This window comes from Geospiza fortis, unplaced genomic scaffold (assembly GCF_000277835.1).
Source record: "Geospiza fortis unplaced genomic scaffold, GeoFor_1.0 scaffold98, whole genome shotgun sequence".
In the NCBI taxonomy this organism is placed as follows: Eukaryota; Metazoa; Chordata; class Aves; order Passeriformes; family Thraupidae; genus Geospiza; species Geospiza fortis.
Genome location: NW_005054306.1, coordinates 12,409,967 through 12,433,315, shown reverse-complemented (window position 1 = coordinate 12,433,315; position 23,349 = coordinate 12,409,967). Strand labels below are relative to the sequence as shown.

Genomic DNA, 23,349 nt, shown 5'->3' with positions numbered 1-23,349 from the left:
AAACTTAAGAACTCCAGCCAAAGAAAAGCCTAGCAAAATCTGTGGGAAGATGTAACATTCTCCCAGCTCTGTGCAATGGGAATGTTCTGTTTGTTCTCAGTTCTACAGCTGAGCAACTGCCCACTGCAGCACTGAACAGAGGGCTGCCAAAAAACCTGATCCAACTCTTCTCCCTCTTCTTGCAAAGTAATTCTGGAGCAGTCCTCAGTATACAGGTAGCTAGGCTTTCTCCCATATAAAGTGCATCTGGTTTACATCTTGCATGTATATATACCACGTGCAACGACTTTCCCTATAATAATCCTCCAAGAAAGGAGGTTGTCTCACCTCAATACCTGCTGGTGACATCTGCAGCCTGCTAATGACCTGCTGAATTGCATGTATTTTACACCTAGCATGTGCCGGTGCACCACAAGCATTTAAGTATCCTTTTCCCTGTGCTTTCCCTTTCTCCATATGCCTTATTCATTTACAAATCAGAGTTTTCAGCTAGTAAGTGGTGACTAAAATAATTCTCCCACCACTGGGAAAACAAACCTCTGGTGAATATGAAACCAGGGTAGCAGCCCTAGCTTGAGCAGAGTTTTTCTCCATTGTTGTGGTAACTATGCTGAAGACTGGGAAGTGCAGACACAATTGAATGTAATTTCTTTTCTGCTAATTTCCTTGCCTCAAAATACTCCTATTTTCTTCCATGTTCTGAAGGACTGTAGCAGACTCCATGTAAATGGCTGGGAGTCTATTGTGCAGCATAAAAAAAAATCTTCTAAGAAGTCAAACTTTATTTTTCAGTTGCAGCCTTCTCTATACTGGTCTTTTGATAAAATACATGAAAGATGCTGGTGGCAAAACTCACGTAACATTTTTGTAATCGTGCAAAAGTAAAAACATTCAGTTATCAAAAAAGCATTATAATTTCAACCCCAACAAGGTTTGTTTTGTTACAAGCAAACAGACAGTTTTATTATCTGTAATGTAATATGCTGTAGCATAAAGTGTCACATATGTAACATTAAGTGTTTTGTTTTCAAACTATGGCACAAATACACATTAGCCATAACAGTCTCATCTGGCTACCTGTAGCCTAATTTTTGGCTGATCAGTTTTTATTTTGATAAAATGAAGTAAAAGTTTCTGAAAAGTAAAATGGGTACATGAAGTACAATTCAAGAATCCTTAGAAAATATTAACGTTCCCTTATATAATACAGCATAAATAATTAAGGAAGGTTTTCTTGATGTCCAGAGAGAGTTAGAGATCCTAACCATCCATGGAGAATTAGCGCCATTAGTTTGGTAAATAAGACCAGCTGACTCGGTTGTCACACAGTACCTTCTCAAAAGCTTGAACACTTCCCAGAAGGATTCAGATATGTACTGGCTCCAGGAGAATATAAATAGTCCACCAGTGCTGAACTTCAGTTTCTTCCTTTCTGAGAGTCCTTACTCAACACTTCTAGTGAGTCTTTGTGCTTTGAATAAAACATGAGCTCCAGTGGAGAAAGCTGGTTCATGCACATTTTCCATTATCTTCAAAGTTCATTGTGTGAGTTTTTCTCTGCAGCTTTGAACATCAGAATGGAATTAAAGATTTTTAAGGCTGGTCCCAGTCAATTTGCTTTAAAAGAAAAACATACAAAGCTATTAATAGGTCTGACAGTGCAGCAGTATAAAAGTTTCAGAAAACATGAAAAGTCCCAGCAACCTCAGACAAAGTTAAGGACTGGCTGAATACAAGCACTTTCAAATGCTTTCAGGAGAGCTTTGATTTCAACCTTTAGACAGATCAGCTAGTCTAAGAGAATAGGATGATCTTCTTCCTGCTCAAAAACAACTGTCTGGCTAATTTTTAGCTAAACGGTTCTCATTTTCATACTGACAATATAAAACCTATTGAAAAGTAGAGCGGGTAAATTAAGTGTAATTCAACTATACTGAAGCACAGCAATGCTTTTAAACATCTCAGCTATTGCCTTTATGCAAGCATCCATAGAAGCTTCTGGATCTCACCCCCAGCACCAGAGCTAGAATCCCCTTCAACCACCACTTCTCTGCTCCCTAAATAGCAAATTGAAATGAATTTGATCCCAGATGAAAACAGGGGCCAGGCTAATAAAACTGCCTCTTGGACACAAACATAACAAAACATTTCAAAACACGGAATATTTTTTCTTTGTATTGTTGATATTTTACTAAACTTTACAAATGAACATTCTCCTGTAAGCAAATCACTCAGCAGGAGGGCTAAATCCCAACAGGAAGAGCCCCCAGGGTCCTCACTTCAGGGGCTTCAATGGGGCCAACATTTCCTATGTAACCTTTGGATCACTTAGGTATCTATAGGCTCACTTTCAGTGTAAGCTGGATAGCTATACATAAAATGCAACTGTGGTTAGATAGGAGCACTGCTTAGCCTTAAAGATACTAACCTGAGATAAAAACAGTCTAAATTCCTGTAGGGCTAGGAAACAAGTTTTCTGAACCAGACATGCTGCAAATGACACCCCAGCACTCTAAGTTGAGGAACACTGCAGTCAGGACAGCACCATGTGGTAACCCACAATTACTTTCTACTCATTTCATACACAAAGCCAGACTTGGTGGGCTCAGAACTTGAAGTGTGTGAACTTGGGGCCCCCCAAATAAAAAGCTGAAGCATCTTAACAGAAGCAGGCTGAGGGTTCATTTCTATATAGAAGTTTGAACCAGCATCTTCTACCTACTGATGTCAGCCAGTCCATGCCTCAATGACCTCACTGACCTCAGTGGGGGACATTTAATTTACTAGTCACAGACCAAGCCTGAGAGGCTGAATCCTAGAGAAAGGAAATATTTTATCACACCTCTGAGAATGAAAGTGTTAAGGATTCAGCATCTCTGTAGCACTTGCTGTTTGCTGACTTGATTAGCAATATGCCAACTTTTATTTCTAAATTCATTGATGAGACACCCTAAGTGACATAGGGAACAATCCAGGCTTGAATACTAAAATGCTCAACATCTGGGCTAGTGCCAAATGCCCAGAGATGCAGCCTCTCAGTCCTTTGATAAGCAGCTGTAATAGTCATTACAGTCTACAGTACAGCCTGAAAGCTTCTGTTGCAGATTAGCAGAGCCATCTGTATGCATTTTCTTCAGGAGGTGCCTTCCCAAGTCTAAGCAGCAAAATTATTCTTCACTTGAAAGGCTGGCTGACTCTGCCCATTCAGGTCGTCTGGCTGGGATAAGCACCTGATCACCCTGGCATCTGTGATCAAACTGCCTTCTTGAAGCTAAGCATTAACAGGAATAACAAACCTCTGAGCAGAAAAAAATATAAGACAACCTAGTTTATAAGGCCTAATGTATCTAAAACCCTATCCATTCCTAATGACAACTTCGGAAAAACAATCTTCTCAGATGACAGAAATGCACACTTGGCATGCTCACAAAGTGAGTACATGCTCCTTTGAACCTCTTCAGAACCTTCAGATCTTCTCACTCGCTGCTCAGTTAAATCACATTCATAATTGGCTATATCAGGAGGAAGAGCATCAATAGCTAAATGTGATGAGACAAGATGCAAGGAGTTTTGAGGGGCGGTTATCTCGAACTACTCTTCTCCTTTGTTTTACTTATTAACATCCTGGAGAACTAAAATAACATCCTTGCTTATAAATCTTGTCCAACCAGACCAAGAGAGACCAGTAGTAAATCACAAAGTTTGTAAGTAATTTCAGTTGGCAGGAACAAAGTTGGAAAAAGACCTGGCTGACACTTGGCTAGTTTTCTCTTTATTCCTACTTCATGACTTGAAAACCAACCTAATCGTCCATACATTTGCATCTGACTTTAAACAATGTGGCACTGAAATGGGTTGCCCCAGGAGGTGGTGGAGTCACCATCCCTGGAAGAGTTTAAGAGGCATCTGGATCTGGTGCTGGTTGGCAAGGTTTAGAGGCTAGAGGGATAGTGCTAGGTTGGAGGGTTAGACCTAATATTTTAAAGAGCTCTTCTAACCCTAATGATTCTATGATTCCATACACTTCATCCTACTAATTTATATGTATTTCTACCAAGCTTTCTTGTCTCTGTCCTTTTTTACGCACCTCGTCTTTAAACACCTTGCCATGTTCTTCACATCCTGGTAAACTTCGTATAAATTCAGAGACCTGCCACCAAAGCATACAACAAAAGATTTAGTTAGACTCATGTTTTCTCAAAATAGTCTTTAAGGCTGACAATCATTAGTCTTTTAGCTATTGTTTTTACAGTCTCATATTAGGTGTTCCACCTTGTTCTGTAAGTGCATAGAGTCATGCTTCTTTTGTTCTCTGATTAAATGAGATCCAACTGCCTCAGGTGCCGAGAACAGTCACAGGTACTTGTGAAAGTAAAGCAATTACAAGATTCTGTCCATTCAAGCATTGCTACATACCTGAACAGAGGCTCTAATCTTAAAATCAGGTGTTATGGCCTTACCATATCCATACAGTTCCTCTCTGCACTATATTCTCACTCTCCAAAGCAGTGTGCCACATCCAAACTACGCACCAGGAAAAGCTTCTTGCTTCATGCAGACACCTACACTGGGGTCCATTCCACCAGAATGCTTGTGTGGGGACTAGATGTTGGTAGTGGAGACCACGAGCACTTGATATGCTGGGCCATACATTTAGCACTTCTCTTTAAAACACCACTGAATGTGCTTTTATATATATATATATATATATATATATATACACACACACATATTTATCTGCATCAATACACATATGAATTAATACTTCTGCTTCTGGGGCTGGATGGCAGCGGGATGAGCATTTTGGGGATCAGTTACATTAGGTTTGGGTGAGTCTAGTCCTCTGAGTACTCATGTATTATTCTTAATTTATGGGGATAATTTAAAGCTCTGATTCAGCCTTCAAGGACAGTGGTAATAAGATAGAAGACAAAGGGGGAACCTACCTCATCTGTACTCCACTTAGAAACTTTGCTGGCTGGGATCCCAGCTACACTTGGAAGGAGCTTGCTCTGCTGTTCCCAGCGCAAGGGTAGGCCAGGGATTTGCAACTTAGAAGACACGATAACTGGTTGGGAGAGAAGCCTCTGCGTGTTGGGTTCTTCAACATCTTCAGCAATGGGAAGCAAGAAACAAGAATTAAATCCCTCAGCTGATGATGAGATCAGTCACAGGAAAAGCACATTCATTTCTATTCATGGGCCTCCCTACACAAGCTGTAAAGTTTTGCTTGAATAGTAAAATGCCATGAATGCCAAACCAGAATTGGAAGAGCCATGACTGTTCTTCCACTAGTATGACTATCATTATATTGGCTCTCTATAAATATAACTACTCCTACATGGAAGAAGTCTCTTTCAACACAACACAATTCCATGCCATCAGATCTGTTAGCATAACACACCACAGGTCAAACAATTTTAAATATTTTAGTACAATAAATCACACTCATATTTAATAGTTGTACAGCAATACAAGAATTAACTTAATTTTGGGGTTGAGCTGATAGAAAATCAAAAGCAGCACTGCACTGCTACAAAATTCCAAGTGAATCAGTTATACAGTCCCAGCCCACACAACATTTATGGCTCATCCACAACAAAATGTTTTTCAGTTCTTCTGAGGAAAAAACACAAATGTCTGCAAATTCTCTGCTTCCACTTTAATTGAATGTTTTGTTTGGAAAATAACATTAAACTCCTCCATGCTGCATTTATCTCACTCATCCATAATGGAAGGAATGATCTCCCATCCCACTGTCCCCAAAGGTGGGAGGCTGCCTTAGACACACACTGCTGTTGTCTGGAGAAAAGCAGCAGCTGCAGATGTGTGCAGCAGGAAAGAGAGAAGAGTCATACCTTGAATTATGTCAAACTGCATATGACATCCCTGTTCATTTAGATCGATTGGCAATGCAAAAGCAACGTGCCTGCTCTCTGAACTCAGGCCCAAGTGCTTCCCAATTGCCAACTCTAATTGTGGAAAACGTCTGAAATTCACTTCTCAAGGAACAACCAACAATGTACACTCTTAATGCCTAATATTCCTTAATGACATGGTTCATGCAGTTACTTACAAATCCCTATGCTATTTTTGTTTGGATTGTTCATTTCTGTTGCAGTTCCATTCTACTTTCACTTTTGAGAAACTGCTATTAACCATAATGTTCTAGTTTTCACACATTTGCACCCAACAACTAGGGTATGAATTCCCATTATGGATTTTTGCCAGCACAGTGAGTAGGGCTGGCCTATAATACACCTAACATAGGATGTTATCACATTTGCTTGTGTTGTTCTGCTCCTCGAGCCTAGTTTTTTGTTACTTTCAAGATCTATCTTCATTTCATATTAATGCCTATTATTCTGAAGTTGACTCTCAAGCCATTTAGTCAGCACTGTCAGCCCACTCATTCATTTCTTTTAAAATAGACTCCTTAATATTTTATTACCATTATACTCTCATTCTTCAAAGAGAGTTCCCTAAATGTCTTTTTACACTTCACTGTTGTCTTACAAATGCTCCTTAGAGCCTCTAATACTAATAAAAATCTCAGAAAGGAATGTAAAAGGTAGAAACTTTGCTGAATTTAAAGCATATTTTACAGAACAGTATCTTTCTAATTGTTCCTCAAATCCCCTCCCTATCCTTACCCGCTCATCTTTTCCTTCTAGACAAGGTCTCTCAAGAGCTGGAAATGTTAAGTGTTCAGCTATTTTTTCCTTTCATTCACAAAACATGCAATATATTGATAGTGCCACATAAATAATAAATAGCAGACTATTATGCTGCATGAAGAAAATACCACACAGAAGAAAATCACACCCTGTATTCACATATATAAATATACACATACACACAACAGCACATAGGTACAGGCATAGCGAGCAGCATTCTCAGTCTATGTAGTATCTGCCTCACAGGTAAGGCAAAGAGCACCAGTGGACCGTGTAAAGTACAGTTTACTCAATTAGATTGAAAAGATTAAAAATAAAAGTCCCTAGCCCTGTGGCAGATAAAACCACAACAGCAAAAAAGATGAAATTTAGATTTAGTGTGGGTAACCTTGTAATAGGAAGCCCAGAACACACCACTTTGGCTACAATCTATATCTCTAATACCAGACAGTTAAAAGTTTTCCCTACCCTCTGGAGTAGGGAATGCTCTGGAGTATTTCTCACTCTGCACGCTCTGCTTCCCATAGAGAGGCAATCTGTCTTTCTGGACCATAGAAAATATGAGATCTATTCCAAGTTATGTCTCAACTGGGACATTTAGAAGAGTAACTTGGGGTGCACCAGAGGTTAGCCAGTTTCATCACAGAACCACAAACAGCTTCTTCAAGCACTCAAGTGAATAAACAAAATCTGCTTGCCAGCTCCACAAGATAGCAGCCAGATGCACAAAGTTCACACTTTTAAACCTTAACCATGTCTTTGATGACATTTTGCTTCAGCATCAGCCCACCTGCCTTTACATTGTTCTTACTTTATATCACCTTGTTATCCTTGTCTCTGAGAGTTCATCTCTGTCTTCTTAATGAGTTACCACAGAACAAAATATAAACTTAGATTTCATAGAAGGTAAATGGCAAAAACTTTCTGGCATTAATGAGAGACCATTAACACTGCTCATTGACTCCTGCATGGGTCTAGCTCTTAGCATATATAACGTTTTTAAGCACAAGATTTATGCCCATAAAAAAGTTAGTATGAAGGGGCAGTGATTTCAGTGGAGTTCTTTAGCTCCAAATAATCTTTCTCCAAACAAAGGGAAGACAGCAGTACACATTTTATAAAGTTATCAGTAGGGAACTGGTCAAGTGAGCATGGCAAAAGTAGGCTGAAGAATAACAAGGTAAGTGACATGCCAAAAAAACCAGGGCAACAAGCACAGGTACCAAGAGTGACAGTTCATAAATGCACAATTATTTTATCTTGAGATTTCCATGACTGTGATAGCAAGAACTTAATGATGCATTTTCCTCTTACAGCTTAAATGTGCCATCCTACTTAAACACATAATAACATAACATTATGTGTTTAAAAAGAACAACTTTTCCAGAAAATAATGTAAGAAAATGTTCTATTTTCCTAAATCTAACTATGTAAGAACCTAGCAAGCAGAGGTTGTTGGTGTCAATTTTGTCAAACTCAAAATGCTTCACAAAATCAGGCCAGTTTTCTTAGAATTAAAAGAACAATACCAGACAATTTAAAATGCTCCCAACAATTTGAATTTTTTTTTGGCGTCAAATAATGCAAAAGTTAACATCAAAGCTGCATATTTCCTTCTCACTGAAACAGAATAGCTAAAATTACTAAAAAGTCTCTTCTATTTGCTTTAGAGACTTGCTTCTTTTAATGCTTCATTTTCTCTATAATTCTGAACTTCATGTTTCAAAACACTAATACAGTTTTTTCACAGCTCCTACAATAGATGGAATCTCTCAAATTTTACACTCAGATCAGAGTGCTTCAGATCTACCTGAAAAGTACTGGCAGATAAATAATGTCTTAAGGTTAAAAAAAAATGCATCAGGTTAATACTTAAAAATAAACCACTACCTTAATTTTATCTTTATGCAAGCTCTATGCAGTCTCAAAGAATTTCCAGCATTTTACAGAGATGAGCTCACTTAAAAGGCAAGACATGCAGCTCTTGAAGAAAGAGTTACTCAAGTCAATTACTCAATTTTGATGAAAGTTTTACAAACTTGTTGTACAAAAAAATGCTGAAGAAAATAATCTAAAAATACAAGGAATTAAGATTAGGAAATTAAGACACTTAACTTGCATTGACCTTGTATCAATTAATAAAATTATTGCAGCAAAACTGCACTGCACCAATGCACTGACTCAATCTAATAACAAGCCTGATACTAAGATTCACATGTGAAAAAATTAGCAAATATAAGACTCTGATATTCTGGATTTGTGCTGTATTCTTTCTAAACAATGAGGATAAAAATTATTAATGAACAGCTGCTTCCATCTGTCCAACTGGATCTGTGAACAGTCAAGAGTTTTGCTACAGCTGTACATACAACTGCTCACAATCACTGAACATAAGAAAAGCCCACACTGGAAGAAATCTTTGGAGACCATATGACAACTTTCCTGTCTCACCAAAGAGAGCCACAATCTGGCCATCACCCTCAACAAGACTGAGGCTGGGTTAAGCAAGTCACCTTAATTTTGCTTTACATCTGTAATGTGTAAGTGCTTTAACTTTCAATACATTTTCAAGGCAATAAGTGAATCTTATATCTTTACAATTCAGACTGGTTTAATAAACTATTTTGAAAAGTCAGTAGAAAAACATCATTGAAATGAGATTTTTTATATTGCTATTCATTTTGCACTCAACCTTACAACTGTGATAAAGTTCTTGGAAAAGCCTTTGATGGTTACAAGACAATCTCCTGAACAGGTAGGGGGAAGGGTTGCTAAATTTTGCCCTTTAAGGAATATCCCTTTGGAACTTCCTTCCAAATTTGCCACAAACCAGAACATAATGCTGAAAGTGTTGCTGTCAATAAATTTTTGGACACAGACAGTGAATGTGGAAAATAATTTACAATAGAGTTTCATGAGAATTTCAAGGGACATCACACTTCTTCACTTCTGCAGATTTTAATTTGAAAGAAATTAAGAACTGCCAATTTACCTTTGATTTCGTTTGAAATGAGCGGCTTATTTTCTGTCTCCTCATCGTCACACTCTTTGTGCTTTATGGCATCCTTTGTTTGTAGTACTCCACTGAGGAAAAGAAGATGTTCAATTTTTATTAGTACATCATAAAAATCACTAAGCATGATAAAATCTCTTACTAGCAATACTATTGACACACCAGGATTCCCACACGAAGGATGCTGTATCATTATAAAATAAGGAAAGAGAGAGGATCTTATTTCTGACCTACACAGAATGGCATGACTACTGACATGAATTTTGCAAAGAAGGCTCAAGTATATACTTACACTTAATAACTGACACTTAATAACTGAAACTGAAAAATACACAAATGGAGCCAGTGGATGTGTCCACATCTTAAGGTGGGAAAAGTGAAACCCACATATATACCTGCATGTCCTACAAAGCCTGGCTGGTTATGCAGCCCATTTTCAGGAGCTGTCTGAAATAACACTTACTCCTTTTCTTCTCCCCAACATTAATCTCTACAGGCATCAACTTCTTGTCAATACAGTTACTGACACCCTGTTGTGCAGGTGCTAATGATCCCAAAAATATCACCAAAAACATTTATATTCCTTTGCATCTGCTTTTGCATTACTTCTTATCCAGCTGCTCCCTAAGCTTGCCAGCCCAAAAATTTGCAGAGAGGGAATGTCTTCCCCCTGTTGAGAAAAACCAGGCAAGATATGTGGAAATAAGAGAATTTCTGAAGGTGGGGTGTGTACATTCCCGTCCTAAAGTCAGCCTTGGGAAGTTCCTTTTCAAACTCTGCCTTCAGAAGGTATTTCCAGATGTATTTCCTGGTACTTCCTGGTTTCTGACAAATGTGAAGTGATATTAGTTTGATGACATTATGTGTCTACTTACTTCTGCTTTTTAAGAATTTCAGAACACTTTGGCCAATTCTTACTAAACCATCACAGATACTCAGAGCACTTGGAGATACCAAGTACATAATGAGCATTTTCTAAAAATAGACACCAAACAGAATGATTCTTAGAGTCAAGACTACAAGAAATCCCACTAATATATGAACTGATGCTTTACTATCTACCACAGAAAAAGTCAAGAAGAACACCTTAACAAATGTCAAAATCACAGAGGAAAAGCAGATGCACACCTAACACTTTGTTAGGCATCAAGATTAGCTAGCCTCAAAACACAAATCCATAGAAGAAACAGACCTATTTAATTCCACTGTTTACATTTACACTGTTGAATACCATTTATATATTATATACAACAAAACATTTGTGACTAAATTCAACAGAAATATAATTATCACACTAGGAATGGTGGAAAATGAACACTGCAGATCAGGGAATCCAGCCTTTTTAGTATGACAGAACACAAATAATAATAGTATGACAACCAATACCAGTGGAATGCATACAGCAGGCACAACTTCTTGTGCCACAAAGGACTTCTCCACAGTATCTTCCTCAGAAAGATTTATTCACTTAAAACTTATTTTCCAAACTCCACAAACACAGGAAACTTTCTAAAGTAACATGCTAAAATAACTAGTGCAATTAATTCCAAAGGCAAAGGAAATGACAGCTGTAATTCAGCTAAGGAAGAGAGATCACCAAATCCTGTGAGGAAACAAGTACCTCCCTATTTTCTTGAGGGCAATTCTCATAGCAGCATACATACAGAAATTTGACCTCATTAGTTAAATATGACCATATCATGAATTGAAGGTTTTGGGTAAGAGGCTGGGAGAAAAATAGATTTTTTTAAGAGCTAGTATAATTTGATTCCCAAGTCTGAGTGTTCAGCTTCCTTCATTGTAAAGATTTCCAGAATAGAATTTTTATTACAGTGAAATTCTTTTGCTACTCTGAGGATACTTTAAAATTGAATATCCTGTAGGCACATAATTTTTATCATGACTTTTAATCTCAGGAACATTCCAGAGGGACACACTGCAGTATTTATGTACATAATTATATTTTTGCAAACCAAAATTTTCTAGTATACTTGTTTGATGCATAGAGAGACAAAAAAAAAAAAAGAGAGACAGAGAGAAAAAAGAAAAAGAGTAAGTGGAACCAGAGATTAGCTGAGTACCACTTAGATTTAACATGACAAAATAAAACTCATGTTTGGGATCATTTGTGGTTGGTTCCTCAATGAAAGACTTCTATGAAACAAAATATTACCTTTGAATACAAAGGTATACACAATTGAACTGAAGTCAAACATAATTAAATCTACACTGTGAGCTCAGCAACTAAAGAGCACACAAGTGTGTGTATCTATATCTTCAATTATGCATGTGTACTTTGAATACACATCTAAAAAGATCCACTGGGTATTGCAATAAGCAGATGTTCAATATTTTATAACCCCAGCAGTTCATATATACCTAATGTTGTGAACATTATTTTTCATGCCTTTTTCAAAGGGAGATTATTCAACTGAAAGTCCTCCATGACTTTGCTGGATACATAATGAATGAGGAAAGCTAGATGATAAAATGCAGCCAGTCATCAGTGTATTCAAACAGTTGAAATACAAGCTGCAAAGTCTCTGGGTAGTTCAAAGCTGGCACAAGACTTATTCTCTTAATAAAACTGACTCAACACAGTGAACAGATAGCACAAGTATTGGTTATCTTAAGTCTTGTAAAGGTAACACCCTCCAAAAAAATAAAAGACAAAAACTTTTTTTCTTCAATTAATTTTAAGAGGTAGTCTGTAAAGCCAAAGTATATTTCTAAAAAAAAATTTGAATCTACTGTAAGTATGATAAAAAATATGAATTACATCCAATTTTTAACACAGGTTATTTCAAAATTACACTTGAAGCCATCTTCCTTTCTGTGCTGTTTAAAGTCACTAGAGTATGACTAGTGAATGCTGTTTATTCTCCTGAGCTGGAAGGGACCCAATAAAGATCACCAAAGTCCAGCTCTTAACAAAACAGTTCCACTTCAATCATCAGCTTTACTGTGGGCTGTTTTATTTACCACAAAATACCAACTCTCCTGTCTGTCTCTCAAGACGCTATTAGTGCTAACACAGTTCATATATTATGAACACAAAATAATGTAGCTCATGTAAATATATAACAAATGACACATCTTCTTCCAGGGTGCCATCTATTTCTGTTTGAAAATAGTCAATAAATTAATGTAGCGATACTGTAACTAATTAAAAATGTAGGGAATCTTATTGCCTCACATATCCCCATGAAAACACTGAATTGTGTATTTTTAGCTTCAAAGATAGTTTCCAAACTTGCACTGGAGAATAATATTTATGGTATAAAAAAGTTCTCATGTCATTTTCTGTCAAAAATACATGCCAGATACTGAAAGTTAAAGAATTACTTTTAATTTTTCCATGTTTGTACATATTTGTACATTTAAAATAATTTGGACACAATTATTTTATAGGAAACCTAGGAAGAAGAATCTCAATTTCCAATCATTGTATTGTATTTTTCCTCTCCTCTGACATGTATTTCTTATTTCTTATATCCCCCGTGATAGTCCCTTCCCCTCTATTTCTAAGATAGAGCTGAAGAGCTTCCATCTCCTTCCCCACGGCTAAGAATTCCACAGACAAATCACTGGACTGCTTTGCCCAGTAAGTTGCATTTTGAACTGACTCCAAACACTCAATACTTTGAAAGGAGCTGAGAGTTACCCAGGTGCCTTCTTTTCTTTCACACTGCATAACAGGGGCTTCTTGCAAGGAGATTTATTTTCTGCATCTTCCAGCTTGGTTGTTTCTGGTACAGTTTTCCCTGATGGTCGATTGTGAGGTGAAGATTTCATACTTACATGACCAGGGCTGGGGCATTTTCTGTCACTGTTTAAAACAAATTAACAAAATGTTTAGAAGTGGAAGCAGCAAAGCTGTTGTTTAATTTATTTTCTCTATGCAGAAAAAGTAAACTGAAAACATCCAAGGTGTTTTTTTGGTTAAGAAATACAGAGAAGTTTTTTTACTTGCCACTAAATAAATTGTACACATGGCAATTTCAGAAATCATAATAAAGAACTCTCTTCTCCATTAAGTCAATGGTAAAATGATTAGACAATTAAACAGGAACAGAATTTGTCTAATATTACTTCTGATAATAAGCTATCCACTTCAAATATTTGTTACACAAGAACACTTTGAGGTATTATTTTCCTCCTATCCCTTCTCTCCCATAACATATCACTGTGCAGTCTTTAAAGTGTTCTATGCAGCCTGTTAATTGGGACAATGAAAAAAGTAGCACTTGACACAGTCCCTGCCACTGAGGACTATGCTCAGAGTGCTAGTGGATTTGCTGTAATGGTAAGCAGACTACCTGCCAGGGAGTAATTAAGTCACTTCAGATTTCTAAAACTCTATACCTTTATAACAATCAAATCAGGCAGAACTCTTAGACAGTAGAACATTCTGGGTTTTAAAGCATGAAACTGAAACTGTCTTTGAGAAGGCAATTTAAAATACCATCTGTTGAAAATATGTGGTCATTACAGTGGGAACTGGAAATCTTCACATTTTCATATTTCACATCATTCACACGTTTACATTAATATAACCCTTGAAAAGAAGGGAAAGGCTCCCTTCCTTTCCTGTCCTTCTTAAATTCTCTATTTTTCCCTATAGCCCAAAATAAGCAGAGGAATCAATATCCACAATTTCTGAGGTAAAATAATAATCTGAAAATAATCATCTTGGTATCACACTCCTTTGTTTTTTCCCAGTCCTCCTGTTTAAAAGATTCAGCTACAGACTTCAGCACTATTCTTGCAAAACTCAGTCCCAGTAATTTGATTCCCCACTCCCACTGTAAAGACATAATAGTGGCTGTTCTTCAAAGAGCTACATTAATTTACAGTCACATCAATAACACCACTACAGCAAACAAAAGGAACAAAAAGAAATAATTTTCTAAAGGGAAACCAACTGGTCAACATTCAATTTTAAATTCCAGTTAACCACTTAGTAGTCTAGATAGTTACACTGAAGATGAAACCAAACTCTTGTTAAACCATAGACTGTAAAATCAGTATCAGTCTTTGACAGCTCCATGACCTTTTTGATAAGCACTGAAAAAAAAAAATTTCTTCCCTGTAAATGAAAATGTAGATAAATAGGCAGGCCTTTCTGAAACCATTCAGTCCTTACACAGTTATAAATAGCATTGGAGAACACAGAATAAAATATTGCTGTTAGTCATGGACATTGCTTCAATCATAATTACTTGATTACAGGAGAGGTGGATCTTTCATTTGTTTCCACTTTTCTGTTTCTGGGGATGGGACTGGCTGCAGGCATCTCCCCACTCAATCGGTCAGGTAAGAGGCTTTCTTTGTTCAAGTTCATCTCTGAATATGGACAGCTGACTGCACTAGAAGTTGAAGAACAACAATTACTCCTTATTCTCAGACACTTTACTGATTTCAAACAAAATGTCATTGGAATTTCCTAGAAGTAGATGCAATAACTTAAAATAAAGAAGATTTTTAAAAAATGCAGTGAATAGTTGTACTTTAAAATGTTAGTAAATCCATCAAACAAAACCCTCGATTTCGCATTTCCTTTTGACAGCAACTTGTGTCACACGAATTGTATTAATTTCTATTACAACATTCATTGTGGAAAATTGCCAGATAAATGTTTAGCCTGCTCCCTCATCATTTTAATGGTATTTATGCATACAACACAGGATGCCTTTGATATACCCATGTCTCTCCAAATAAAGTCATATTACCATGGTTATTTATTTATGTGAAGGAGGACATTTCTGTTATGTAATGTCTACACAGAAGCTGCATTTCAAGGGCAAAACATGAGGATTGGAGCACATCCCCTTACTGCAGTGAGTGCCCCATCTTTGCAAATGCCATTTTGTGATACTCCATTAAGAGACTGATACTTTTACAGTCTCTCTTAACATTCACTGCACTCCTGCTGGGGAAATAATCTGACAATGAACTTTGACACAATGACTTTTAAATACTGCTCTAAGAAATGTGAAAGTCATGCCAAAGTCAGAAAACCTGTGTTTGCACAAGAAGTAGGAAAGGGAAAAACAGCAACACAAACCAAAACACATGGGGCTGAACTAGGATTTTTCTTTAGTAGAATGCTCTGCAGTGTTCAACTGAGTTGTCAGCCAGACCACATACTCAACATACCAATGATAATATCCTATACTCTGAATAGTATATGCATGTTACAACAGTGAATAGCATCACACTCAAGTTTTCCAAACTATGTAAGATACAGGACAGACTGTACTAAATATGATGCTCCATTTGTGGCTCATGAGCTATGACATTAACTATATTTTGAAATTATGCTTTCCTATTCACCTGTATTGTTACAATGACTTCCATAATTTTAAAAGGTAAAACCCCCATGTTCTACAATTTTGCTTATTTTCTTTTCCTGAAAGAAGTTACTGTAACTACACATCTTTCCATAAATCACTGCAATGTTTCATTTGTTTCACTGATAGTTACATGCATGATTTCCAAAGAGAACTGTCTAATATAAAAAAATTCTACCTTGACAGCCATATGCCCAGCCACCTCCAAATTTCAAAAATTAATAGAAAAACAACAGCTTTCATTATAGTTTTCTTTCTAAAAAGCACAGTGTTAAAAAAGAAAAAGGCCTTTTAATTTAAAATACGCTGTACACTCTCCTCTTCTCTTACCAACAAAGCTCTGGGTTCAGAATGAGTAAGTAACAGCTCCTATAATGGGGTTGGACCAATATTGGTAATCTAATTTTGATGTTGCCAAGATAAACAAAAAGTTGGTGGAAATTTACATTTCTATCAGCACTTGCACAAAAGGAGCAAATTCCTTAAGGCCAAGACAGTCAGCCCTTGCTGGGGTTATCAAGACAGGATATCAACAGTCTGATTTCTTCATTTGGCACATTTGAAAACAAGACAGTATAAACATTTTTTAATACTACATTATTATTTTAAAATCCTTGAGTAGCTATGCTGAACTTGAATTATGAAAGAAAAAAAAAGAGAATAGCTTCTGCTTTTCTAATGAGATGAGATCCCTGTTTAAGGCTACTCCAATCAGATGTACAGTGCTGTAAAGGGACATGCAGCCATATCCCCAGGTGGTCCAATGAAGCACAGAACAGTCATCTTTTTGCCTTCTTCTGAGGAATTTTTGTTTACACATTCAAATCAGATAAAGCCCAGCCACCCAGTTGGCTATAAAACACTAAACTTGAAGTATGGTATGCTTTTGTTAATGGAATTTTTTAGAGACATGGAACAAAATATACAAATAGAAATTAACTTGGAACATTCACTTTTTATTTCTACTTTCTCTTAAGCAGAATAGGGCATTTTATTTTAAATCTATTTATAGATGTCTACTTACATTTGTTCTCTACCTACTGGTTTTGTGCGTTTTAGGACTAGCCTCTGCCACAGGACTTACGCTGCTGCATCTATCACAATGATTCTCTTTCAAAAGAAATGCAAGATAAAAGATACAGGCTTCTGCTCAGAAAAAGGTTTTAAGGCACCAATGCTAGTGTGATTTAAGTTCTTGCTGTGACAAACACATACCACTGTGATGAAATACAGTTTTCAGAAATTCATGAATATATTGGTTAATCTCAGTTCTGCCATTGCTACAGGGCAAAGCATGTAATTTTCTTTTGGCTTCCTAGGCTCACAGAGGTGTTTTGAGCAATGTTTCTGAGCAGTTAAAGGACTGTCACAAGGAAACACTGAACACTACCAATGTGTATTTAACTTCAGTTGTGTATTATTAAGCAAGGCTTACAGTCCCAATGAAATCTGACAATATAATTGTCAGACTCCAGCAGGTTTTCTGTTTACCAACACCACTAATAGGTTTTAAACTAAAAAAACAAAAACAAAACAAAACAAACAAACAAAACAACAACAAAAAAACCCAAACAAAATACCCTAAGAAAAAGCCTAAATATTCAGTCCTTTATTATAACTTGCCTGCTTATATACTACTTTTCCCTGTAGTATTTTCTGGAAAAACTGAAGTTGAATGACAGTTTCAGTCAACAATAGTTATAATATTAACTATGCTTTGGAACACTACATTCGGATTACTTTTTCTCTGTAATTAATCATTCAAGTTGCTGTACAATTTTTAAAAAACACCTTGATGGTCCTTTGATGTTACTGTTACTTGAAGCAACAAAAAGAACCCATGTGGTTTCCACTGTTAGCTAGGTTACAACAAAACACAGCATGAATGAACCAGTGGATCAATCAGTAAATCCTCATGAATCTCAATGCCTCCAGCCTTCAGTTCAGTTTAACTTGTCAACTACAAAGAATGAAAAAAATTAATCTTGTTATTCCTACATAATAGAAGTATTCAATTTATACAGGACTGTAAGATTTTAACACAACTCATCTCAAGGGCTCAGAAGTCTTGGTGTTTAGGTTATTTAATATTAAAGAAGGATTTTTAACTCTTCTATCACCTTAAACCTGGATTTCTGCTCCAGCTTACATTTTGCTTTAGCACACCATTTTGAAAACAGCACAAGTTCAGAAGTTAGTTTCCAAAATTATCAGATGTCCTTGGCTTGGGGGTACCAAGGTCTGCCAGAGGCTCAGGAAGAATGGCATGAAGCAAAAGCAGCAGGTACTCAATGTGAAACCTCTGCTATTCTTCTGGCAGGGCTGTACAGCCCCCAGCACTGCCCCACAGCTTTGGAACCAGTCCAACACGAGGATCTCAATTATCATTGGAGCTGCCTCAGTAAACAAACATTCACATTAATGCCACCTGACACACACACACCCCCACACACGAGAGTAATCAGCCATCTCCAAATGCTGAAGGATCAGCTCAGCACAATAATTAGCTGTCTGCAGGGCACCACTGAAATGGCAGCAGACTGGCTGGCAATATGAGTGTCCATGACACAGTTTTCCAAGGAAAGGGAGCCACTGTTTCCAGAGTCCTGCACATGCTGAGTAAAAACTGAGCATTAAAATAAGTTTCTGTTTTTACTGAATCATGAAAGATAAAGAGAGAAAAAGGCAATGCACCATTCTTATTGCAGGCCTGGGATTTTCAAGTCAATAGAGCCCTTTCCAAAACTGTCTGACGGAACAGAATTGTTGAGTAGCACACCCCACCTGTGTTTATTTTCAACTGCTCTTCTGTCACACTCAAGATCTATCTCTAGGTGCAGTTACATACCTATCTCTTTTCTGTAAAGTTCAAGGGTAGGAGGTTAAAACTGGGATCTGATAGGCATGGACCTTACACTTCTCCAGACATTTGAAGATGTTCCTATCTTGCAGCAGTATGCAAATTTTCTGAAGCACAGAGTCCAGACACAATACTCTCAGCTCCACCTAATATCAGAAGGGAACATAGGCCAGGATCCTCTCTTAAACTAAAGAAGAGTAAGGTAGCACTCTGTTAGGTCTAAGAACTTGCATATGAAGTACTATTAAATCCAGATTATTAGTCTTTTTGAACACTTGAAATATTTTGCAAACTTGTATTAAGCCACAGACAGGTCTCCTGGTTCAGCTGTAGTGGCTGGAAATGTCACCAACACCAGCTCCTCATTGCCTTTCAGGTGCAAGTTACTGCTGAGCACTGCCAAGGGATGAAGCTCTATGAGGGGTGTATGACAGCTCCACACTGGACTAATGGATGGATTAGACTGTCTAGAGCACCCTATATCCAGGTGATCACATCAGCTGGTAGCAATATATGATTAGCAAGAAACCTTCAGAGAAAAGATCCTGACAGCATCTGAGGGGTGTGTTCTTTCTTTTTTCTTTGCTGATGGATTTTGTTAAGTGATCTCTTTACTTCAGGCTTTAAGATAACATTTTTAACTAGTCTCATAACAATGAATACAACTATTCTCTTTTACAAATTTCACAAAGAAAGCTGCTTTAACAGTCTAAAGTTGAATCAAGAAATCAAGAGTACTTTAGAATGGATTTGGCTGATGCCAATGACCTTGAGACTGGCATCAAAAACCACGGAACAAAAAGATGTGACCTCCTGCTGACCTGAGGTGTCCATGTTTATGTAACATGCGTTCTCCTACAGCTTCTACCGCAGCACTTCAGTTCACTTCAACTTACACATAACACACAGGAAGTTTGAGCTTTCAGCATGAAGAATTGACTCAAAACTCGAATGAACTACTTACAACTGACCCCTTCACGCTCCTGCTTGAACTTGAGAATTACTGCATGCATTAAACATCAGGGTATACAATTCACAAGCATAAATATGCAGGTGATCTGCATAATGCCAACAATCTGTATGTCAGGCTGTTTCAGCTGTGCCACACATAACCCTAGATCAACTGGTGATAGGTATCAGGTCCTTAGTAACATCAACTTTTCCAAAAAGTAAATGCTTTAGCACTGCTATATAATTAATCACCAAGGCTTTCATCTGATTCCTAAGGAACAAGCTCTCAAAATCATTTCAGAACTACTTAGCATTTTAAATTATCATCTTTTCTGCACACAGGCATTTATGCGTTGCACCTCATCACAAAAAACAAGATAAGCATGGTTAAATACATTTCAAGGTTGCCAAGATAAAAGAGCGAAGGGAATGCCACCTGATGTGGAAAATTGTACAAATTTTAAAATCTCTTGGTTAATTCAGGAAAAAAGTGGTGGTACAGTCTTAGAATTTTTGTGGAAACCTGGACCCTCGAGTCTGTAGGCTCCAGAAGAGAACTCATCTCAGTATTTTCCACCGAAATAGGAACAAAACTAGAGCATCATCACAGAGGGCAAATCAATAGCTAGTGAATCAGATACTTACTGGTAAAATATATTTGCTATGAAACAGCAAATATCTGTCTTATGTTCAACAAAATCTCCTTGGTTATATTTTTACACACTAGAACTATCAGTTAATGTGCAAATAATTGGATTGCTTAGACTACAGTAAAAAAGGAAGCACAATGAAATGCCATGAGTTTGTTTCTTTTCTTAATATTTAGGATGAGTAAGTATAACGACCTTTAAATAGCATGGAAAAGGTAGCTATAAAAGCAAAGGCTACACAAAGTAAATAGACATATAGCTCTTACTCATCCCTTCCATCTAAAACATTAGAACTTTTATTGCCAATGTTTATTTAGAGAGATCATAAATTAAAAACTTTTCAGACAAATTTGCTTTCTTTTTTTTTCTCATTTTAAGTTTCAACTTTGGGCTGAAAGCCATGTTATGTCCACCTGATTCTAAGTAATTGAGATAGCACTTGATAAGGAATTGGAATTTACTACCTCCCAGATTAGATGCAATAATAAATCATACAAGACTCAAGTCTACTAGAATGTGAAATTACATGGATTTCAAATAAGCAGTCAGGAAGCTTTTTTGGCAAATCTAGTTTAGTTCACATTTGCAGTGGACTAACGCTATGAATGCAGAAGGTTACAATAGTGTTAAGGACTGACTTAACTGTTTAAGGAGTTACCCTACTTGTTGAGTGAAATAAAGGGAAAGTAGAAAAGGGAAGGTAGAAAAACTGGGAGGAAAAAAAAACCCAAAGGAAAAATAAACCAGACAGAAAAAGAGAACCGGAATAGGGTGAGAATAGTCTGAAAGACAATGGTATGGCATACTGTGTCATGGCAACCCCTTCCCACTTCCTACTGCAACAAGTTTTGTCACTGGAGCTATCCTAGCTATGTCCCTTCCTGGGGATAAATCCTGTCCTAGCATCAGAAGCTCTTCTGCTCCTAACAGCACAAACAATGCTTCTGCTGCAGACAGGGAAGAACTTGCAGCAGAAGATGCCTTTTGCGTAACAAAATGTAATACAGTGAGTTTTACTGGCCAGGTATCTTTGATAGGGATTAGTCAGGACCTTAACTCATGGTGATCCACCAGCAAAACCTTGTAGCGTAATTTGAGTCAACAGGACATAATGATCTCATCAAAAACGTGAAAAGACCACAGAGCTCAATCTTGGATCAAGGTAGTTTGAAAAGATACTTTTAAAAATGTATAGATAAATAACCAAAGAGCAGTCCTCTAACCATATCTGAGAGCAGAAAGAACAGAGAGATATGACATCTGAGAATTCTATGACTGTGTAATGGAAAAATGACAACTTTTGGAAGCTCTAATTTTTGAAAAGGCAACAGGATGATATTTATGGTGCTTTATTCTCAACTTAACATACTATATTACTTGTACATCCCTTACTGAAACAGTCTGGATTCACCCCACACTAAGTATTTTAAAAATAATAAAATTTCAACTTGAGAAATGTTTTCCATTTACTTGGTCATTGTCTCTCTGTCCCTTCCATTCCATTCTCTGGTGCTAATATCAACTACTGTCTAGGATGGGACGTCCATATTTCTGAATTTTACTTCAGAAGGTGTCCAACAAAGCATCTTTAGAAACGCTACATAGAAGCAGCAAGTTGTCATGCGGGAACACGCCAATCGGAATTCCTCTCCTAGCATTGCTCCAAGCCAACAAGCAAATCCTTACCCTTACCAACCAAGCAGAACAAGAACACCCAAGCCATAAGAAAATCAGTGGCCTCATATTTCAAAAGGTTCAGAAGTAATTGCTTTATACATATCTGTCTGTAATATTTTGCAAACTGGACAGCAAGCTGAGGAATCCTCAAAGGAACAAAATACAGAGTAACTGAATCTACCAATTGTGACAAAAAGTAATGTACAGCAAATCTTATCTCAGCACACCCTGGTGAAATGAAGTTACAGATTGCTAATGTTTATTTCAGCATGCTCACCATGGCAACTGAAATAACTGCATATTTAGGTTTACAAGATTTCCTTTTTTTTTCCAGCTTGGATCTGTTTTCTTATGAACAACAATTTAAAAGAACCATCTGCACACATCCCTCAGTTGAAAGAGTAAAATCACTTTCACAGAACATACCTATGATGGCCGATATGTCTTGCTCTTTTAATGTGTCCAACTCCCTTACATCCTGCTGTGGGACACCCTCCATGCTCTAAAGCTTCCACCAGTTCCAAGGGACCTGCATGCCAGGTGAAATTACAAATGAGATTTAAGAAAATTATCTAATATTTAAAAGCTATATAAATATGCATGAATGCCAGTGCATTGTAGCAAGCATGAAGAAATAAGTAAACAGAAATACTTTAATAATACATTCTGTAAAAGCATGGATGGAGATTTAAACAACCTAATCCACTGGAGAAATAATTTTATTCCATGCGAGTAAATCTCTACAACAGAACTATGTTTATATAAAGAACACAAATCTTGGAGGAACTGCATGACATTGAATTTCTCTTCTACTATCTACATTTAGTTGGAACCTAGTTGTTTTGCAAGAGCACAGAAAAAGGAAGCTACCCTATCCCTGTTCCTGAAGACAGGGATGTGTTTGTAATGCGTACTGTCCTTACACATCTTTTAGCTGCAGTTTTCCAGTAAAAAAGATGTGAAAATGAAGGCTGCAAGTACGACTAAAAAGAACAAGCCATCAGATTTACCAATCTGTACAATGATGCCTGCAGACACATCAAAGGATGTCAAAGGGAGCTTTGAGGCCCAAGCAAACACAATGCATAACCCACAGTTTCACAGCAAGTGAGAGACAGCCCTGCTCCAGTACACGACACTGGGAGCACCTGCTGAGCCTCTGCAGGAA

At 37.2% G+C, this 23,349-nt stretch overlaps 1 protein-coding gene across 1 annotated transcript in view; it reads right to left on the bottom strand.

The window, feature by feature from the left end:
• Positions 1-3,154: 3,154 nt before the first annotated feature.
• The window catches only part of L3MBTL3 (L3MBTL histone methyl-lysine binding protein 3), a 74,866-nt gene continuing 54,671 nt past the window's right edge, over positions 3,155-23,349 (bottom strand). The window contains exons 16-22 of the mRNA XM_014312071.2: positions 22,608-22,710; positions 14,913-15,059; positions 13,355-13,519; positions 9,670-9,761; positions 4,947-5,110; positions 4,088-4,150; positions 3,155-3,271 (exon numbers count right to left, since the gene is read on the bottom strand). Of these exons, the coding sequence (XP_014167546.2) occupies positions 3,155-3,271; positions 4,088-4,150; positions 4,947-5,110; positions 9,670-9,761; positions 13,355-13,519; positions 14,913-15,059; positions 22,608-22,710 (851 nt within the window). The remainder of the gene's footprint in view (positions 3,272-4,087; positions 4,151-4,946; positions 5,111-9,669; positions 9,762-13,354; positions 13,520-14,912; positions 15,060-22,607; positions 22,711-23,349) is intronic.